Below are 16,475 nucleotides of genomic sequence, written 5' to 3' on the forward strand. Positions count from 1 at the left end.
GCTCCGCCAAGTTTTGACGACATGGTTCCAGGGAATTGCGTTGAGAGCTCCCCAGGTGTTTTTTGCTCACCTCCCAAGACAACAAAGAAGGGGCCTCATTTTGGAACTCCACTATTGGCTTGAGACGTCTTCTGAGCCTGTTCTCTGAATCTCCTTTTCTTCGCCTCGCGGGTCAGACCCCGGCATATGTGATATATAAATTTGCTGTGGCCCGCTCAATATCAGAGAGTTTTCCATCACCAAGGACATACTCACAATGGTGGCATCCCGAACTGGTCGAGCTCTCGCCGGCGTCCTCGGTATCAATGTTGACTACCGCCAGGAACCCGAAGACACCTTTCGTTCTGCAGCAAAGTCCATTTCGTCTGTCGACACGTTCGTTGAAAATGAGCCAACGACGGCTGAATGGATTTTGAATCATCGTCCTACTGCCGGCGGTACGAAAAGATACATCCGAAGTCTATTTCCATTTCTGTCGTGGATATTCCACTACAATGTTCAGTGGATGCTTGGAGATATCATAGCGGGTCAGTATAAATCTAATTTTACCTCGTATGACTGTTCCTAATAGCTCCCAGGTACCACGGTTGGATTTGTGGTCGTCCCACAAGGGATGGCATATGCACTTCTCGCTCGACTGCCACCGGAATACGGGCTGTATACGTCTTTCGTCGGTTTCTTGCTGTACTGGGCGTTTGCGACTTCAAAGGACATCACGATTGGGGTAAATCCTATTCAACATTCATTTGCATGCAGCTATATGCTAACAGACTATGTAGGCGGTCGCCGTGATGTCGACGATTGTCGGGAACATAGTCATCAAAGTGCAAAGAGTCCACCCCGATATCCCCGCCGAGCAGATTGCCCGGGGCCTGTCCATCATCTGTGGAGGCGTCCTTTGTTTCATTGGCCTTATCAGATGCGGCTGGATCGTCGAATTCATCCCTCTGGTAACGATCACGTCGTTTATGACGGGCGCAGCAATATCCATCGCCGTGGGTCAAGTGCCTTCGATGATGGGGATTGAAGGCGTCAGCACACGAGAAGCAGCGTACAAGGTGATCATTAACACCCTGAAAAATCTCCCAAACACTCAACTCGATGCCGCCTTGGGGTTGAGCGCGCTTGTTTTGCTGTACTTCATTCGATGGTTCTGCGGATTCATGTCCGACAAACAGCCAAACAGGAAGAAAATGTGGTTTTTCATATCCACCCTCAGAATGGCTTTCATTATCCTGCTCTATACCATGATAAGTTGGCTGGTCAACCGAAATATTTCAGACCAGAAGGATGCGAAATTCAGGATTCTAGGAACAGTCCCTAAAGGTAAGGATTCTACAACTCGATATCCCTGGTGCTTTGGCTGACTGTATTTGAACAGGATTTCAGCACGCTGGTGTTCCACATATGGACACTCGGCTAGTCTCATCTTTTGCTTCTGATCTTCCCGCAAGCATCATCGTTCTTATCATTGAGCATATTGCCATCTCCAAGTCCTTTGGAAGGGTTAACAACTATGTCATTGATCCCTCACAAGAACTCGTTGCCATTGGCTTTACGAACTTGTTAGGCCCATTTCTAGGTGGTTACCCGGCTACCGGTTCATTCTCGCGAACAGCCATTAAAGCGAAAGCCGGAGTCCGAACTCCCCTTGCTGGCATGTTTACAGCTGTCATTGTGCTACTAGCTTTATACGCTTTGACATCGGTTTTCTTCTACATCCCAATGGGCACTCTATCTGGACTAATTATACATGCTGTTGGTGATTTGATCACTCCGCCCAATGTCGTCTACCAGTTCTGGGAAATTTCACCAGTCGAAGTGATCATCTTCTTCTGTGGTGTCTTGGTGACTGTTTTCACCCAGATCGAAAACGGTATCTACGCCACTATTGGGGCTTCTGCTGCCGTCCTTTTGTATCGAACCGCCAGAGCCAAAGGAAATTTCTTGGGAAGAGTTAGCGTCTATCGCGTCACTCATGACAACTTCCATCGCAGGGATGACAGCAAGATAACCAAAGAGGATCCTACATGGTCTGTTAGAGAAGCATTCATTCCGTTGGACCATCAAGATGGTTCCAATCCTTTGATCGAGGCCCAAACACCATACCCCGGAATCTTTATTTATCGATTCAACGAAGGGTTCAATTACCCAAATCAAGCTCGCTACCTCGATACACTTACGGCATTCATTTTCAAAGAGACACGGCGTACGCAGCTTGAAAGATACGATAAGCTAGGAGTAAGACCATCTAAGCGACTCTTTGTTTGTTTTCTTTATCTAATATACTGTTTCTGTTCAGGACCGACCATGGAATGACCCTGGGCCCCGAAATGGAGCACAGATCAACCTCGACGACAACCGCCCAATCCTCCGCGCAGTAGTCCTCGATTTTGCCGCCGTCAACAACGTCGACGTAACATCTGTCCAAGGCCTGATCGACATTCGAAACCAGCTTGACCGCCACGCTGCCCCCGAAGTAGTTGAATGGCATTTTGCCAATGTCAATAGCCGGTGGACGAAACGTGCGCTCGCAGCAGCTGGTTTTGGTTATCCGACCTCTGTATCTCCAGAGTCCCTGGGCAACTGGAAACCTATCTTCAGTGTCGCTGCGCTCTCGGGGGCCGAGGAGTCTGTGACCAAGGCCCGTAAGTCGAAGAACGGTGATATCGAGACAAACACGGAAGAGATAGAAATCTACGCCGGTGACCAAAAGGAAATGTTGCAAATTCCAAAGAGGATTGCCAATGTTCATGGTATTAACCGCCCATTCTTCCATATGGACGTGCAAGCTGCTGTTGAAAGCGCGATTTTGAACGCTGAGAACAGGAGCGCAGCTCGTGCTCTGAGCACCGATGCATGAGAAGTGGCGAAACAGTGAGGCGTTAATATTTGGGTATTAGGATTTTTCGGGAATTTGTGTCCATGGCAGTGCAAGCCTTCTTTTTAACTCTTTTTCTGGGAAACATTATTTATAGCGAGCTAGACTTCCAGTCATTTTTACATATTTGGGAAACACAGGCACAGGGAAAGATCCTGTTTACGGGTAACAGAAATTGATACCGTTTTTGAGTCACAGCATCTCGTTTACACCTTATAAAAGCAGAACGCATGATACAGGCCTAACATCAGGGTCAGTTTGTGGTGTGTCCAACCATAGAGGAGGCACGCGAAATACGTACTTGCAGCTTCAAGCTCTTCCTCATTGACCATCAAAGTCCCATCTCTTGACCGGACACCCATGCGTTCACTCAGGGGACCGAGTATGGGGGTCATCTTTTTCTTCTTCCCATACGTCAAGAAATGGTTTGCGGTACTGCAATTCCAGGTTGTAATCTTGAGTCAGACTGAAATAAAGAGATATTAGCCGGGACGGAAACGACGGAAAAGGGGGCTTTATTTAGAAATATAAACGGGTAAATCTCACGCTCGAAATGCCTCCCAAGGCACCACATACTCCGGAACCTCTTCGACCGCTTCTTCCATGAAGTAACTGTACTTCCAGCCAAATGCCGGTCGAAATACTCCATCTTCGGGAGTCTCGCCGGGGAATCTCACACGGTAGATACTATTTCCCCATTCCAACGCATCATCCGCATCTTTTCCTTCTTGCTTACCGTTGGTGTCCTCCGTCCCCGTTGCAGCCAATGTTTCCTTGCGTTTCTTGTGGAACTCAGCTACTTTGGCACTGAGAACGTCCGAATTTGGTCCGACACCGAGGAATCTGCCACCCTTCTTGAGCGCCCCTGCAACATTCTGTAGCATTTGCCTTGCTTTCTCTTCGCTTTCAAACGCGTAGTGCATAGTAAACATTGAAGCCACGATGTCAAACCCGCCGCCGCCCCAACGAGAACTCATTAGCGATCCATTGGGGCCAATGTTACCATCAATACCAACACGTTGAATGATAGATAGGTCGCCAAGCCATTCGCCAAAACAGTCCTTTGGATGAAACTCGGCGTGGTAAAGAGGGTGACCTCTCCGCCGCCTTCTATCGTTTCTCATACCGTTGTATCGGTCTCTAGCCTGGTTGATAGACACTTCTGCAGGGTCCAGGCCAACATAGAGCTCAATAGGCTGCGGTGCTTGCTGCCACTTCCCCAAATCACCACCTTTACCGCATCCGACGTCGAGCACAATTAACCTCTTTTCTTCCTCCCCCGATCCTGCAGTCCAACCGTTACCGGTATTACTGGCCAAGAATTCTTCATCTGGTGAGAACTTTTGAATAATCGTACTCTTAACCCAATTGTTGAAACTTCGAAGTCCCTTGATCTTGCTATCCGTCTTCCTCCATTCTCTTCCTCGCTCTGGCACGGCATTGTAATGCTGTCGAACCACGTCATGCACTCCACGGTCACGCAGTTCCCTTTGCGCCTCTTCTTGTCGTTGCCGTTCTCTTTCTTCCTGCTTCCGCCTCAAAGCCTCGACGTTTGCAGCATTGACGCGTGCTCCGCCGCCTGGTCGCTTGCGCTGGCGCACAGGGGCAGCAGGGGAAGGTGAACGGATTGGTGATGGTGATCTGGGAAGCTGCGAAAGGGCATCATCTCGACGAGAGTAAGCGGATGGAGGAGTTTTCCCCCGCTTCCGATTCCTCTGAACGCGTTCCTGAACCCTTTTCCGTTTCGACCGGGGTTGATCTTTGTCAATTGTTGGATTCTCAGTCGGTTGGTCAACGGCCGGGAGTTTTCTCTTTTTGTCGCTATGCGTTCCCCCAGTTGGAGATTTCTCCGTTTGCGTTTGATTTGCGCTTTTGGCTGTCAGGGAACTAGGTGCTTCTGGCCGACTTGGAGACGTGCTTGCCTGGTGGATCGGAACGTCTTCGGAGGGTAAAGCAGAATTGTCCTTTTTCGAGGGCTCCATTGGATCTAGAGGCGAATTGTCTTGGAGGGCTATCGTAGGATTTTGAAAGTTGTTGGCAGCTGTGGTGGAACTCCTGGGAGATGGAAGTGCGCCCTTTGCGTCGACTGAAGTTAGCGCTATTCTCCACAATGGCTGAAAGCGCTGAAGAGTGTCACAATCTGCAAGACAAAAATAAACTACTTTTAAGATCAGGGACTCAGGGAGAGGGTCATGAAAACGGCCGCTAACATGAAGACCTGGTTGTTCTTCTTGTCATCGCAGCAACCAGCAGCAAAAGCTAATCACTGGCCTGTTGATAAACTTACACAAGTGTCTGAGTGGACTGGCGGATGCTCCTTTGCTTCTCTCTCCTGTGAGTCCTGGCCAGCCACTGACTTGTCTTGGCTGGACAATTGACTGGCATCCTGTGTGGAGTGTTTCGTTGCATTGTGAGCGAGTGATTCGTCAGATGCAGTGTAGCGATCCCGGGCCGGATCATACATGGTGGGAGCAGGTCGCTGGGACAGGGATAGTAGCTAATCACGACTTGAGGCCAACATCCGACAAAGTGAAGCAGTCCTTCAAAGACCTCTGAGACACGGTGAAGTTTCCAGTGCAGACACCCGATGTCAGCTTGAGTTCGCCTTGACGTTAAAAGTCTGGGGAGTTTGGAGATCTGCCTGTTTCGGCATAGCGCCCTTTCCTCAAGCCAAAACAGGAAGACGGACTGTCTCTACTAAAAAGGGACCACGGCTGAATTTATAGAAGATCAAACAATATCATTATCATTCATAAAGCTATTTTAACGATTCGCAAGAACGGGTATCTAGTTAGCGCTAAAATGTGTACGACGTCCAGCCAACCTTCATCAATAGCCAAAGCGCAAGCTCAAAAGCAATCATCTCGTCCACGACTTACGGAGGACCTTTGTTCTTCTTGGGCCCCTTGACCTGCAAAGCTTGCCTTACTCGTCGAAGCCTAGCCCACCACTCTCGATCCTTAGCCTTTCGTGCCTCGGCATCAACCTCCTTAGAATCCTGGTTCTCATCCTGATCATCCAACACAGAAGCTGTTGGCTCTGCGGACCATGTTTTTCGACGGTACAGGTTTCGTATCACCCGCTCCAGTATTTCCCAGCCTGCAGCTTGACCGGGCTTTTTCTGCGTTCCACTCTGCGTTGCTGCATTGATCCACGGGCAATAGTCAAGGTGTTCGTTTACCACGTCGAGGTTAGGGTAAATAGAAGACGACCCGTCTTCTTTAGGATTATACATCCAGAGACCAAGCCTTCTGAAACAGGCATTGCAACTTGCGAGTCCGGCGTGCATGTCTCCGCAGAGATCCCAGCCAAAAAGGGCGAGAGAAAGTGCTGGCTGGTTTATAGGCGTTTGTGTGGCCTGGCCTGCCTGACGACCTGTTTCACCTTCGACGTTTTGGAGGGACTCTTTTCCCGCATGTGTGCTTCCTGTTTGTAACTGGCTTGCAGATAGATCTTCCAATGGAATCATCTTTATCAATTCGTCCAAATTCATGTTTTCAGGAAGTACGATGCGCTCTCGAGCAGGTAACTTCTGAGCCAAGGAGCAAAGTTTGACATAGCGGTCCTTAAGTCCCTTTAACGCGTGGTCCGGTTTCGCCAAATCTAGTCGCTGGATGGTATCTATCTTGGTGTTAGTCTACTGGAAAACGGTATATAATCTCAGAACAGGCGTTACCATCACATCCAGCTTTGCGCCAAGGGCACTTTTCTCCGTGGCCTTCAACGATGAGATTTGCGTATTTTTCTACCAGCGCAGCTCCTGAATGATATATTAGTGTTATAATGCAACTGGAGCGTGGGAGATACCTACGAACTTGCTTTCGCTCTTCCATCTTCTCAGTGTCATATTCTTCCAATTCGTCGATTTCATCTGGTAATTTGACCACGACGGAATGGCCACATCCTCCAACACATTCCACCCTCATTACATCCACGCAGGACCAGCCTCGTTTTGCCCATTGTACCTCGTTGATATCATCTGGTTTTGGAGACCATCTGTCGACCCGACGAAATGTTTCCAGCCTTTCCAGAAATCGATCGCGATCCCAGGGGACAAAACTTGGACGCGCGGAGGACGTAGAAGACCGGCCGGCTAGAGGAGATTGGGAAGCGTGTACTGCTGTGTCATCAGGCTCTGAATTCGGCGTTAATCGAACCCGTTTTATAGTTGGATGGACGGATTTTGGGGTTGTAGCGGTGTTTTTTGAAGCTGCATGTGGTGCTTTTGGAGCAGTGTTATTACTAGAAAGAGATTCAAGAACCCGGTGAAACTTGCGCTTTTTTGAAGCCAGAGCATAGGACATCGTGTCAACTGCTGTTCATCAAGACTGAAGCCGATGCTCTAAGCTGTTCCTTTTCAACGCTGGAGCTCCGTCAAGTGGCTGACTAATCAAGGTCCCAACTTCAGTCTATAAAAAAGCACTCCGACTTTCAACGACGGTCCGCTACAGGACGGTCGGTGGCCCAGTTTCTTTTTTCATTCAATCATAAAGCGCAATTTGATTTCCGATTGTTGGGCGACGAGCCTGACTCCCAGCCGAATGGATATTGGGTTCAAGGTGACTAAACCGCAGAGGCGAGGTGGTCAAGCTCAGCACTGCACTTACAATAACCATAAAAGTGGTCAGAAGAGACAGAGCTCTATATCCAACTGTAGCCTTGAGAGGATCCGATCATGGAAATATGATGCTGTCATAAGGCCAGAAGAGCAAATCCCAGCTTTATTTCCAGAAGCAGGAAACGCCCATGAAGAGCACTGTTACAACAACAGAGGCCAACAATTGAACCAGCTTTCAAACGAAAGTACAATAACCCCTAGCCAGGATCTGGAATTCGGTGCTTCGTATGAGGTGCCTTCATATCAGATCTCGAATCCGGAAGATACTTATCAACCCGACCTGCCACTGGGACGTACAATCGAAGACGGAATTAACGGGAATCCCAGTCTTAGTTCTCCAAGTGCTTCGTCTAAACAACACAAACACGATGACATTTTAATTGACGAGACATCTCAGTACTGTCCATGCAGTAAGCATGGCTTTACTCCAGACCATACTCTCGATACATCCTTGTCAGAGGAGGATTACGCTATTGCTGACATTGATGATGCCGCTCTTGCAGCAATTGTAGATCAAGCTGAGCTATTATACTTCTCTCCACAGCAAACCCCTCCCAAACCTTCCTCAAAATTCAGACAGATTCGCCCATATTCGCATACGGCCGAGTTTGTTGAAGGACCTAGGCCCGCGGATAGCGGCCCGCAACTTCAGGTAACAGAGGCCCAATCACTTTAAAGACATCGGGAGAATAACACATATGCAATAAGTTCTCAGGACTGTTGAGCCCGTTGTCTCCGTTCCTGAGGCCTCCTCTCCCAAACGGCGTGACCAATATTAAGTCTCCCATTCAGGGATTGAACCCGAGCCCTATAATACGAACATGTTTTCGTATTAGCGAGGCACGCAAAGATGGCCTCTCCTCAAGTTCTTTCTCCGCTCACGAGCCTGGTGTCCCAGCAAGTTCGCCAACTCGACCGCCAATATTAATTGAACTCTATGCTTTTGTTGAAGGGTCGTATCGTCTCGGCGACCATCAATATTTCTATTTCACAGACTTGTTTTTTCCATCGCAAAAGCCCTGTTTGCTAGGAATATGGACGGGCTGGGTTGGTAACCCCGTTTATGAACAATGTAGCCGTGATTTTCTCGGCGTGGGTGGGAGGGAATGGGGAAATGGACGTCAGACTACGAACACAGGGAAACCGAGCAAGATAACCGAAAGAAAAATGTGTCGAGTGATTGGAGCTATCACTATTGTGAAGGACCTTTCTATTATGAACCATTACGCCCGTCTAGAAACGCTGCCTGCTTCTGGCACTCCCCAAAAAGCGTTACTAATGACAGTTCGGAGCATTCATAAAGCCGAGCGGTCTGACGTGGAATATATGAAAGGTCTCTTGGAGCCATAGAGGTCACCTACATGGTATCTTTCTGTTGAGCCATTGTATGTTGAAAAAATGATCACTTTACAGCACTTGGCACAACTGAATGGCTGATTTTACCTAGGTATGTAAATGGCATATCCGCGATGTTGCTATTTACAGGACGATGTGCAGTCCCGCGGCAATCCAAGGACACCATATGCTTTGAAACTTTACTTCCAGGCACTACATCTCCAGTCGAATGGAGAAATCCTCAAATCGGAAAGCGGCAATCATAAATCTAGCAGAACCTGCCACCCTCCCTTATCATTGCATCCGAATATAGTATTTTCAGCAAGACCCTGAGCATCCACTTTTTCTGAACGTCCCTGGGACTCTAAACTCACGAAGCCCATTGTTTTCGCCCTTTAAAGACGCGTCTATAACTAGGATGTGGTATAATCCCACGAAAAATTATATTGCTTTCTATTTACACAACTTACTTTTCGATGATGGATGTCCATTTTATAGATGAATCATACGGTACAGCTGACTTGCCCATCGAAAACAGGACTTCCAGCAGTCGGTGGGCTTATGGATTCTTAAATATATCCAAAGATCTAGTTACGGGGTTGCGAGTTTTTGCCATCGTCGAAGCAAGTTACATGTCTAGCTCTCTTGCTGTAATACCGCCTTGCAAGGTCGAAGCGCTGAACACCCTATGAGGTGCGTTTAGTGTCAAATTGGCCAGTGGTGGAGATAATGCTCGCCACATGATTCGCATTCTCGTTGAGCATTAATATGAAATAGAGCGTTAAAACTGTGATTCTCTCCTTGCTAGTGCGCGGTTCGCCTTGAATAGGATATCTGCCACGAGTATGTCTGTATGTACAATATATACATCAACATTAATAACAGCACTGTCCCCTAACATCTAGCATATCTAGCTCCGTAGTTATCCCGAAATACCTCCATTCAACCGAGAATCGCAAGCGGAAGATTCTAGGTGATCACGAGCAATTGTCAATATGTCTCCTCACGTTCTACTGGCTTTGCATATGCTTGCGTACCGCTTCCTCTTCCTCCTATTTCCACATTCTACTCAAAAACCACATTGCCGTGAGTATCGGGAAATAATGCAAAGCCAGGACGTAAGTCGATTCAACCTGTCCGGTAACTGGTTCTGAGGTGAAACTTGCCTCTCACCGTCGCTTCCAAATCCCAGCTTTTGGCCCACTTTCAATTCTTTCTAAATATGAGCAATACAACCACCAACACATCAGAGTTGGAATGGTCACATTTCCCTACTCCACGCTCCTGGAATGATGGCAATCATTACCCGCGGGGTATAGAGTATCCACGGCGTAGTTTGCTAGTTAGATTCTGGAGTCTAGAAGATCCAGACAGTCGCATAAATAAGTATCGATTGATTACTTGCGAGTCGAAGGTCCGGGAGCATTTGCCTCGCGGCGCTGGTATTTCCTCGGATCTAGCCCCAGATGGATATTCATCAGCATTTCAACTACTTGCCCAAAGCTCCTAGAGAAGCCCTGTACTCACCTTTTCGGCTCATAAGCTGCTTGTTTCTAGTTCCCTTTCCACCTTCCCAAAATCCGCTGGCTTGTTTACCTATTAGCATCGCGTGGCATATAGCGCAGGATTCCGGTCGATAAATTTGTTCACGAGAGCAGTAACCACTTTAGACAAGCGTTAGCTTTGCACGGAAAAAATAAGAAGTTAAGGGTTATCTACCAAATCATACGATTTGCATGTTCGTTGGGATGATCCGAGGCGGCATCATGACATCTGCAAAAAGGAATTGTTAGACAAAAATATAAAATTGGAGAAGGTTTCACTAACTTATCGCATGGAAAGACTTTGAGACAACAGCTAAACCTATTCTTTTCGTTAACATCGGGAGAATAGTGGCCATCGCCTTGGTGCTGCAAACAGCTTTGGTGAATTGCAAAGAAATACCTAAACCAACGGCAACTCTTGCCATAGTGGGCACAGCGGCCACGTCGAGGGAGCTCCTGGCCGGCAACAATGCCTAGCGACTCTCTGGGCTATATATCAAACCAATCAGTGATTAACCCAACAGAAGTAAGCTAAAAATATCTAAACAGAAAAGGGCGGGGAAGGGTTGTAAGCGCACTTTCTTGGGGGCACGTAAAGGACGAGCCGTCGATTCTATCGGGGTATGCATCAGTATAATTTCTAAAGAGCCTAGGTCCCAGCAGCAGAGTCGATACGTGGGCATCACATACCTTGAGCATTGCTCACCACTAGAAATTTGAGTTCCGGGATCTTAAAGTCTTCAAAAATATATTAGCTATACCCAAATGACAATGTCATCAAGGAGACAGTGGGTGTACCCATTTTATTATGACAACCACGGCAAATAATAGTACGAGAATCACCACGAACGGCCACGATCCCTGGCGACGGATATGTGGTTGAACATTGCGAACACGTTGGATAGAAATTACTGTTGATAGCATCACTTAGCAGAGACCACGGTTGACGGACGCAGATTTGTTAGAAATCTCTATGGACGGGTCGGGGGTTATCACCAACCTTGGAAGTAAATCAACTGCAGTACAGCCATTCAGGTGCAGGATACCAGCCCGATTAGAGTGATCATGCATCAATTCGCGACGGAAACCTGTTAAGAAAGTGTTAACTGAACCTAACATGCCAGTCTCATTTCGCAAAGCAGCACTACTTACCAATCGTTAGATAACTCGAACATTTGCCACATATCTGGACTCGCTCGGGCGGTACGCTGATACCGTTGTCTCCGATTTTCAATTTCTGCAAGTCATAAGTGTCCTTGCATCGCTCACATTTAAGAGTAAGAGAGACACTCTTAAGCTCGAGAAGCTCTATTCCATGAAGCTCCAAGGATGGGAATGATAGGAGAACTTCTCGCCCCGTCTGAATTGGTTGGGCTTTAGGAACCTCTATCTCCTCTTCGTCCTCTTCCTCAGAAAAGCTGTGATCAAATTCAGAGCCATCCGTATAGTCGCTGTCGCCGTTATCACGCTCATCTCCAGGATTGCCCCATTCCGGCGGTCGTGGGATTATCTGAATATGAGGACGATCTTCCATTTGTCGTGGTTCTTGTAGCTCAGTCGAATTATCGGGTACAGGTCTTTCGGAAACAGGGGCTGCTTCTGGCACGGTCATTTCTTCCTCCAATGAAATTTCACCCACAGCCTCGCTGAGGCCGACGTCCTCTGGTAGAGCTGCCATGTTATGCATCATTGCTGATAAGTAATTGATATGAGCAATCAAGCTCATACCCGGGTTATCTCGCACATGCTTGTCAAAGGATATCTCCACATAACGAGCAACCTCGTCGGCGACCCCCGATATGTTGAGCTGGCAAGGAGTAGCCGGATAAGAAACAGGAACAGAGAGGCCTACAGCCGAAAGCTGCTTCAGTGATGCTGGCAACAAATCAGGCCTAACAGGTCTAACAGGAACAATTAAAACAGTTCCGTCGGGATTGGTAGAGAATAGACGGTCGCGGCCAAGTCGAGAACGGAGCTGGGCGATTTCTCTACGTCGCCTTCTCGAGTCAAAATCATCATCTTGCACTGCTACTTCAGTGGTAGTTTTGTTTGCGGCTTGAGTATTGATGGCTTCTGCTTTCCCATGATCCGGGCAAGTCTTTTTCCCCGTAAGAGCGTCCTCAAGTTGCCTATCAAGAGCGTTCACCAGTTTTAGCAAACCCATGGAAACCGCGGAATTGACTAATTGAGAGAATCTGACTTCCACAGCAGACCTCAAATCGGGATTTAGATTTTCATTTTTAACCTCAAGGGATGGGTTTCCTCGCCCCGGGTACCCCATGGGAACCCGTAATACACAGTCTAGCCCGGTGATATCATGCGGGAAATCCGGATCAGTGGGCACCATTGTAAAAGTGAGATAGGTTGCATCTTCATCGCTGCTTTCTTTTGGGCGAAACCTTCGGCGAACCTGGTTTAGCTGAAACTCCCTGGGATTCTCCAGCTGTAGACGTGAGATGGGTCTTCGGCTAGGAAGATTAAGCAAATCTTGATTAGAACCTGGAGTTGGCGTTTCCACACGCTCTAGCCATGACGAGAGATGGTCTCTTTCACGCGTGGATGGGAGAATTTGGCCTCTATTCCCGAGTAATACATGCCGATTATCAGTCTGGGGCTGGATAGCCTCTGTTATCTCGAGCGGCTGTGGATCATGTGCATATAGACAAGAATTCCCAGCGCGACATCCTTGATCCAATTTCAGTGACCTAAAGGGCAATTGAACATTGATACTTGAGGCCTTACCTTTTCTCGTTCCAAAGTATCGACATTTAGGCGTAGGACGGGGTTGCATTGTTTGTGGTTTGGAATCGGGATATGGCAGGGTATATCCTTCCAGTGTGTGGCCTGAAGAATGATTGGAAGCTGCAAAAGAGTGTAATAGCTATTGCTTGATTGTGAATTGTTTCAATGTTGGTCGATTGATGTCTTCTGCACTGTTCTATAACTAGTTATGACGTTCCTCACCTGGCGTTGCCTCCCACCTACAAAATTGGTCTAGTCTCCTCCGCGTCTCCTCGCGCTTTGGTGACTCACGATGGCAGCTTGTGAGTCAAGATGGCGAAAGAGGCGGAAAAGGAGCCCCCGATGCCTCGCGGGCGGTTTCAATGACGGTTCAGTTTAATAATCTGGAGAGCTCCGTGGCTATTACTGCGCCGTTTTACACGAGTTTGAAGCTGGTAACTTTGGCAGCAATGCACTTTTGGACCGTAGCCAGGCTCCAACACTGTCATTGTGTCTCGTCTCGACGCCCTACACGTGCAATTGCTTTCAAGTTCCCGATCAAGAGAATGCTGTGAACAAGTCGTCGCAAGACACTTTAACGGCACAGTTTTCGGTCACCGCAGCGGGAAGAGCATGGCCACATGGTGATGCAAAGATACCGCGGGGTGAGAGCCTAGATCTGCTAACTCGTCACTATCTGCATGCAGGCAGTCTCCAGTCATCTTCCTCAGCACCGGACATTGCAGCCAAACGAATAAGGTCGAAATCCAAGGCATGCAAGGAATGAAAACGGCTGTACAGTTACCCACAGGGTTGACGGGACCTCCCAGAGATAGCCTCGGTGCAAGTAAACCTTTGTCCCCTCTTCATGGCGCAGGTGACGATGAGGCATACGCCGTTGTTACTCGACCAGGCTTCTGGGACTGCCAGCTCATCGATCAACATGATCTAAGAGGAGTCGCATGAGACCGCCCTGCTGGAGAGAAAAGCAAGGCCGGTGGCGGTGATGCACACCTTGATAGAACAGGGCATCGAGGGCTTGCTAATCTGCTCTCTTATCCACAAGGTCATACCGGTCTTCTGGTTTTTAGAACTCCCAATAGCATCTCCCATGCCCAAGCTCGCTTCTTTGATGCCAATCGAATGGATGACTCTACGAAAAACGTGGACTGTAGGGGTCATTTGATTTGGGTCCGACGGGCGAGTATGTAGACACAAGGCAGAGACGATAATTGCTTGGAGGAAACACTATTGAAATCCTACCCGTCACATCATTCACACTTCTCTCTTCTCACACATTCACATCTAACTGCCTAATCAGATCGTTACTCCTGGTTAGCCGCCCGGGAGGCTGTTCTTGTCCTTATTTTTGCTTTTCCCTTGCAGCATTCGAGGGTGGATGTTGTCTTTTGCGTTGTCGCCCTCCCGTTCGTCGCTTCTCGAGGTCACCGGACACAATGCATAATAATAGCTACATATCTGCCCCATCACAACCTGTTCACCACCTCTTTCTCCCACCATTTCTATTTGTAAAGCTCCAGAATCTAGATTCCATTCATTTGCATCAACGCTCTGCCCCCCTCAAGGCCTGTTACAATCCTTGCATGAAAAGCGCTTTGGGTCTTCAGCGCAGATGGCACGATAGGTTGATGTCAAGACCATCTGATCGCCCTGCATGAGGCGAATTCAAGAAAAAATTCCGGGGAAGAGTGCGGGCCGCGTGAACGTCAACTATATGCAACTGAAGAAAAGTTCCGACGATTGGGTAACGACACCATTTGCTCAGGGAAGTCGGGCGCCAGCTCGAGATTTCTGGATGTCGAAAATAGCCTCAATCTATCTCTGGCGACAGAATATGGAGTGAGCGTGTCTTTTTCCCATGTCGATTTCTCTGCTTCTTGGCCCCTAAAAACATGCTCCGCCTGTTGCTGTGCTGGGTGTGTTGGGGGTTTGGCTCTATTTTCGCGTTTGAGCCTTTCCCCAGCCCCAAACACATGAGCTGTCGGAGGTATAGTTATCGAGCACCATGACCTCTACTGGAAGACTGAACTGACCGTCGAGGACAAGGCGGTGAGCGCGTTTATGTCAGCGGAGCGGTCACGCCCAATTTCAAAGAACTCAACTGACTGCTGACATGGCAGGCCAAGACCGTTAGTATCACAGATGTCGGGATGAGAGAAGTCGTGCGCGCTGTCTCATCGCTCTTCGCTCAAAAGCAATCCGTTCGCGAGTGATGAGCCATGGCGGGAAAGGCGTGGAGCCGTTCCATTGAGGGAGACATCAAGACCACGCGCCGAAAAGAAGCCTCGGTGGGAAGCAACGCTTCATTTGCGCACAGCTTGCGGATGGACAAACAGCTGGAGATGCAAAACGGCCTTCCCGAATGGACCTAGCTGTTCACGTGGCTCTGTAACTCCGGGGGTATGGTACTTTGATACATTGATAAATTACTCAGAGGTACCTCCGTATGTAATGTAACTTACGATTGTTACGTATTACCATACCAAGTGCCAACAGAAATACCACAGGAGGCAAAGCCCCAAAACTCCATGCCTGAACAGAGTACCTTTTATCGTGACATTTAACCAGAATATGAGGCGTGGTATGGGCAAGGTCTTCCCTTGTATCCCCATCAGCATCTCCACTGATCACCCAACGTCCAGAAGCTCTCTCGCGACAAAACCGATGGCACCGTTGACATCGAAATCCAAAAGACCCACAAACGTCCCCAGGCACTGGGAAGAGATTTTGAGGGAGGGCAAAGAACGACTCTCACCAGATTCCTCGGCAGCCGATCTTCTTCGATTTTGAACCTTGTCCTGGACGGAGTAAGCGCGGGTGTTTAAAAGTCATGATAGATGTCAATCAGTGTTGATGTAGAATTTGGCTTGTGACGGGAGAAGGAATCCTTATTGCAACGGTGGCGAGGACGAGCGCGGCGGATCCTCGGCAGTTGGCTTATGCGTGCATGCATTTCTCCCTCCAGCTGGGAGAGGAGTTGCTTCCTCCCGCTCTCACGATGACCGCAGGGTAGAGGGGACAAGGGTCGGATGAGAAAATAGAAAATAGTTCTCCCGTAGAAAAACAGGAAAAAGCAAAGAAATAACGTTCTTCAATGCATCCGAAAAAGCATCCCATAATTAGTTAGTCCATATAAGGCGAGTCATTCAAAGATTCAAACAAAAGCACGAAAATCCTTCAACACCCCTTCAGCTGCACACTGCTGCATAACTGCCTTCCACAACCCAACGGCCAATGGACTGGCTGCGAGTGACCGCTGATACGAAAAAGCCCATCTCCAGGACGAGGTTATTCTCGGGATTTGACCGGGTTGTCTATCATCTGACTCTTCCCCAGCTTTTCTCACGGCCATGGT

At 48.4% G+C, this 16,475-nt stretch overlaps 7 protein-coding genes across 7 annotated transcripts; 3 read left to right on the forward strand and 4 right to left on the reverse strand.

Annotated features, from left to right (window-relative positions):
• Positions 1 to 256: 256 nt before the first annotated feature.
• On the forward strand, positions 257 to 2,863 carry UREG_01205 (sulfate permease II; the record flags this gene model as incomplete). Its single annotated transcript, XM_002541643.1, has 5 exons — positions 257 to 437; positions 579 to 724; positions 780 to 1,326; positions 1,382 to 2,241; positions 2,303 to 2,863. 5 exons carry the CDS (start codon positions 257 to 259, stop codon positions 2,861 to 2,863), a joined length of 2,295 nt encoding a protein of 764 aa, XP_002541689.1.
• Positions 2,864 to 3,423: 560 nt separating this feature from the next.
• Positions 3,424 to 5,345, reverse strand: UREG_01206 (uncharacterized protein; the record flags this gene model as incomplete). The annotated part of the gene is made up of 2 exons (XM_002541644.1): positions 3,424 to 5,004; positions 5,169 to 5,345. The coding sequence occupies 2 exons, from the start codon at positions 5,343 to 5,345 to the stop codon at positions 3,424 to 3,426; spliced, it is 1,758 nt and encodes a 585-aa protein (XP_002541690.1).
• Positions 5,346 to 5,756: 411 nt separating this feature from the next.
• UREG_01207 (uncharacterized protein) lies at positions 5,757 to 7,185 on the reverse strand (the record flags this gene model as incomplete). Its single annotated transcript, XM_002541645.1, has 2 exons — positions 5,757 to 6,502; positions 6,693 to 7,185. The coding sequence occupies 2 exons, from the start codon at positions 7,183 to 7,185 to the stop codon at positions 5,757 to 5,759; spliced, it is 1,239 nt and encodes a 412-aa protein (XP_002541691.1).
• A 237-nt stretch (positions 7,186 to 7,422) lies between these two features.
• On the forward strand, positions 7,423 to 8,849 carry UREG_01208 (uncharacterized protein; the record flags this gene model as incomplete). Its single annotated transcript, XM_002541646.1, has 2 exons — positions 7,423 to 8,151; positions 8,208 to 8,849. 2 exons carry the CDS (start codon positions 7,423 to 7,425, stop codon positions 8,847 to 8,849), a joined length of 1,371 nt encoding a protein of 456 aa, XP_002541692.1.
• Positions 8,850 to 10,231: 1,382 nt separating this feature from the next.
• UREG_01209 (uncharacterized protein) lies at positions 10,232 to 10,803 on the reverse strand (the record flags this gene model as incomplete). The annotated part of the gene is made up of 3 exons (XM_002541647.1): positions 10,232 to 10,290; positions 10,362 to 10,421; positions 10,662 to 10,803. The coding sequence occupies 3 exons, from the start codon at positions 10,801 to 10,803 to the stop codon at positions 10,232 to 10,234; spliced, it is 261 nt and encodes an 86-aa protein (XP_002541693.1).
• Positions 10,804 to 11,305: 502 nt separating this feature from the next.
• Positions 11,306 to 13,169, reverse strand: UREG_01210 (uncharacterized protein; the record flags this gene model as incomplete). Its single annotated transcript, XM_002541648.1, has 2 exons — positions 11,306 to 11,466; positions 11,531 to 13,169. 2 exons carry the CDS (start codon positions 13,167 to 13,169, stop codon positions 11,306 to 11,308), a joined length of 1,800 nt encoding a protein of 599 aa, XP_002541694.1.
• Positions 13,170 to 15,339: 2,170 nt separating this feature from the next.
• Positions 15,340 to 15,492, forward strand: UREG_01211 (uncharacterized protein; the record flags this gene model as incomplete). Its single annotated transcript, XM_002541649.1, has 1 exon — positions 15,340 to 15,492. The coding sequence occupies one exon, from the start codon at positions 15,340 to 15,342 to the stop codon at positions 15,490 to 15,492; it is 153 nt and encodes a 50-aa protein (XP_002541695.1).
• Positions 15,493 to 16,475: the final 983 nt, after the last annotated feature.

Source organism: Uncinocarpus reesii, genomic scaffold (genome assembly GCF_000003515.1).
Source record: "Uncinocarpus reesii 1704 scaffold_1 genomic scaffold, whole genome shotgun sequence".
In the NCBI taxonomy this organism is placed as follows: Eukaryota; Fungi; Ascomycota; class Eurotiomycetes; order Onygenales; family Onygenaceae; genus Uncinocarpus; species Uncinocarpus reesii.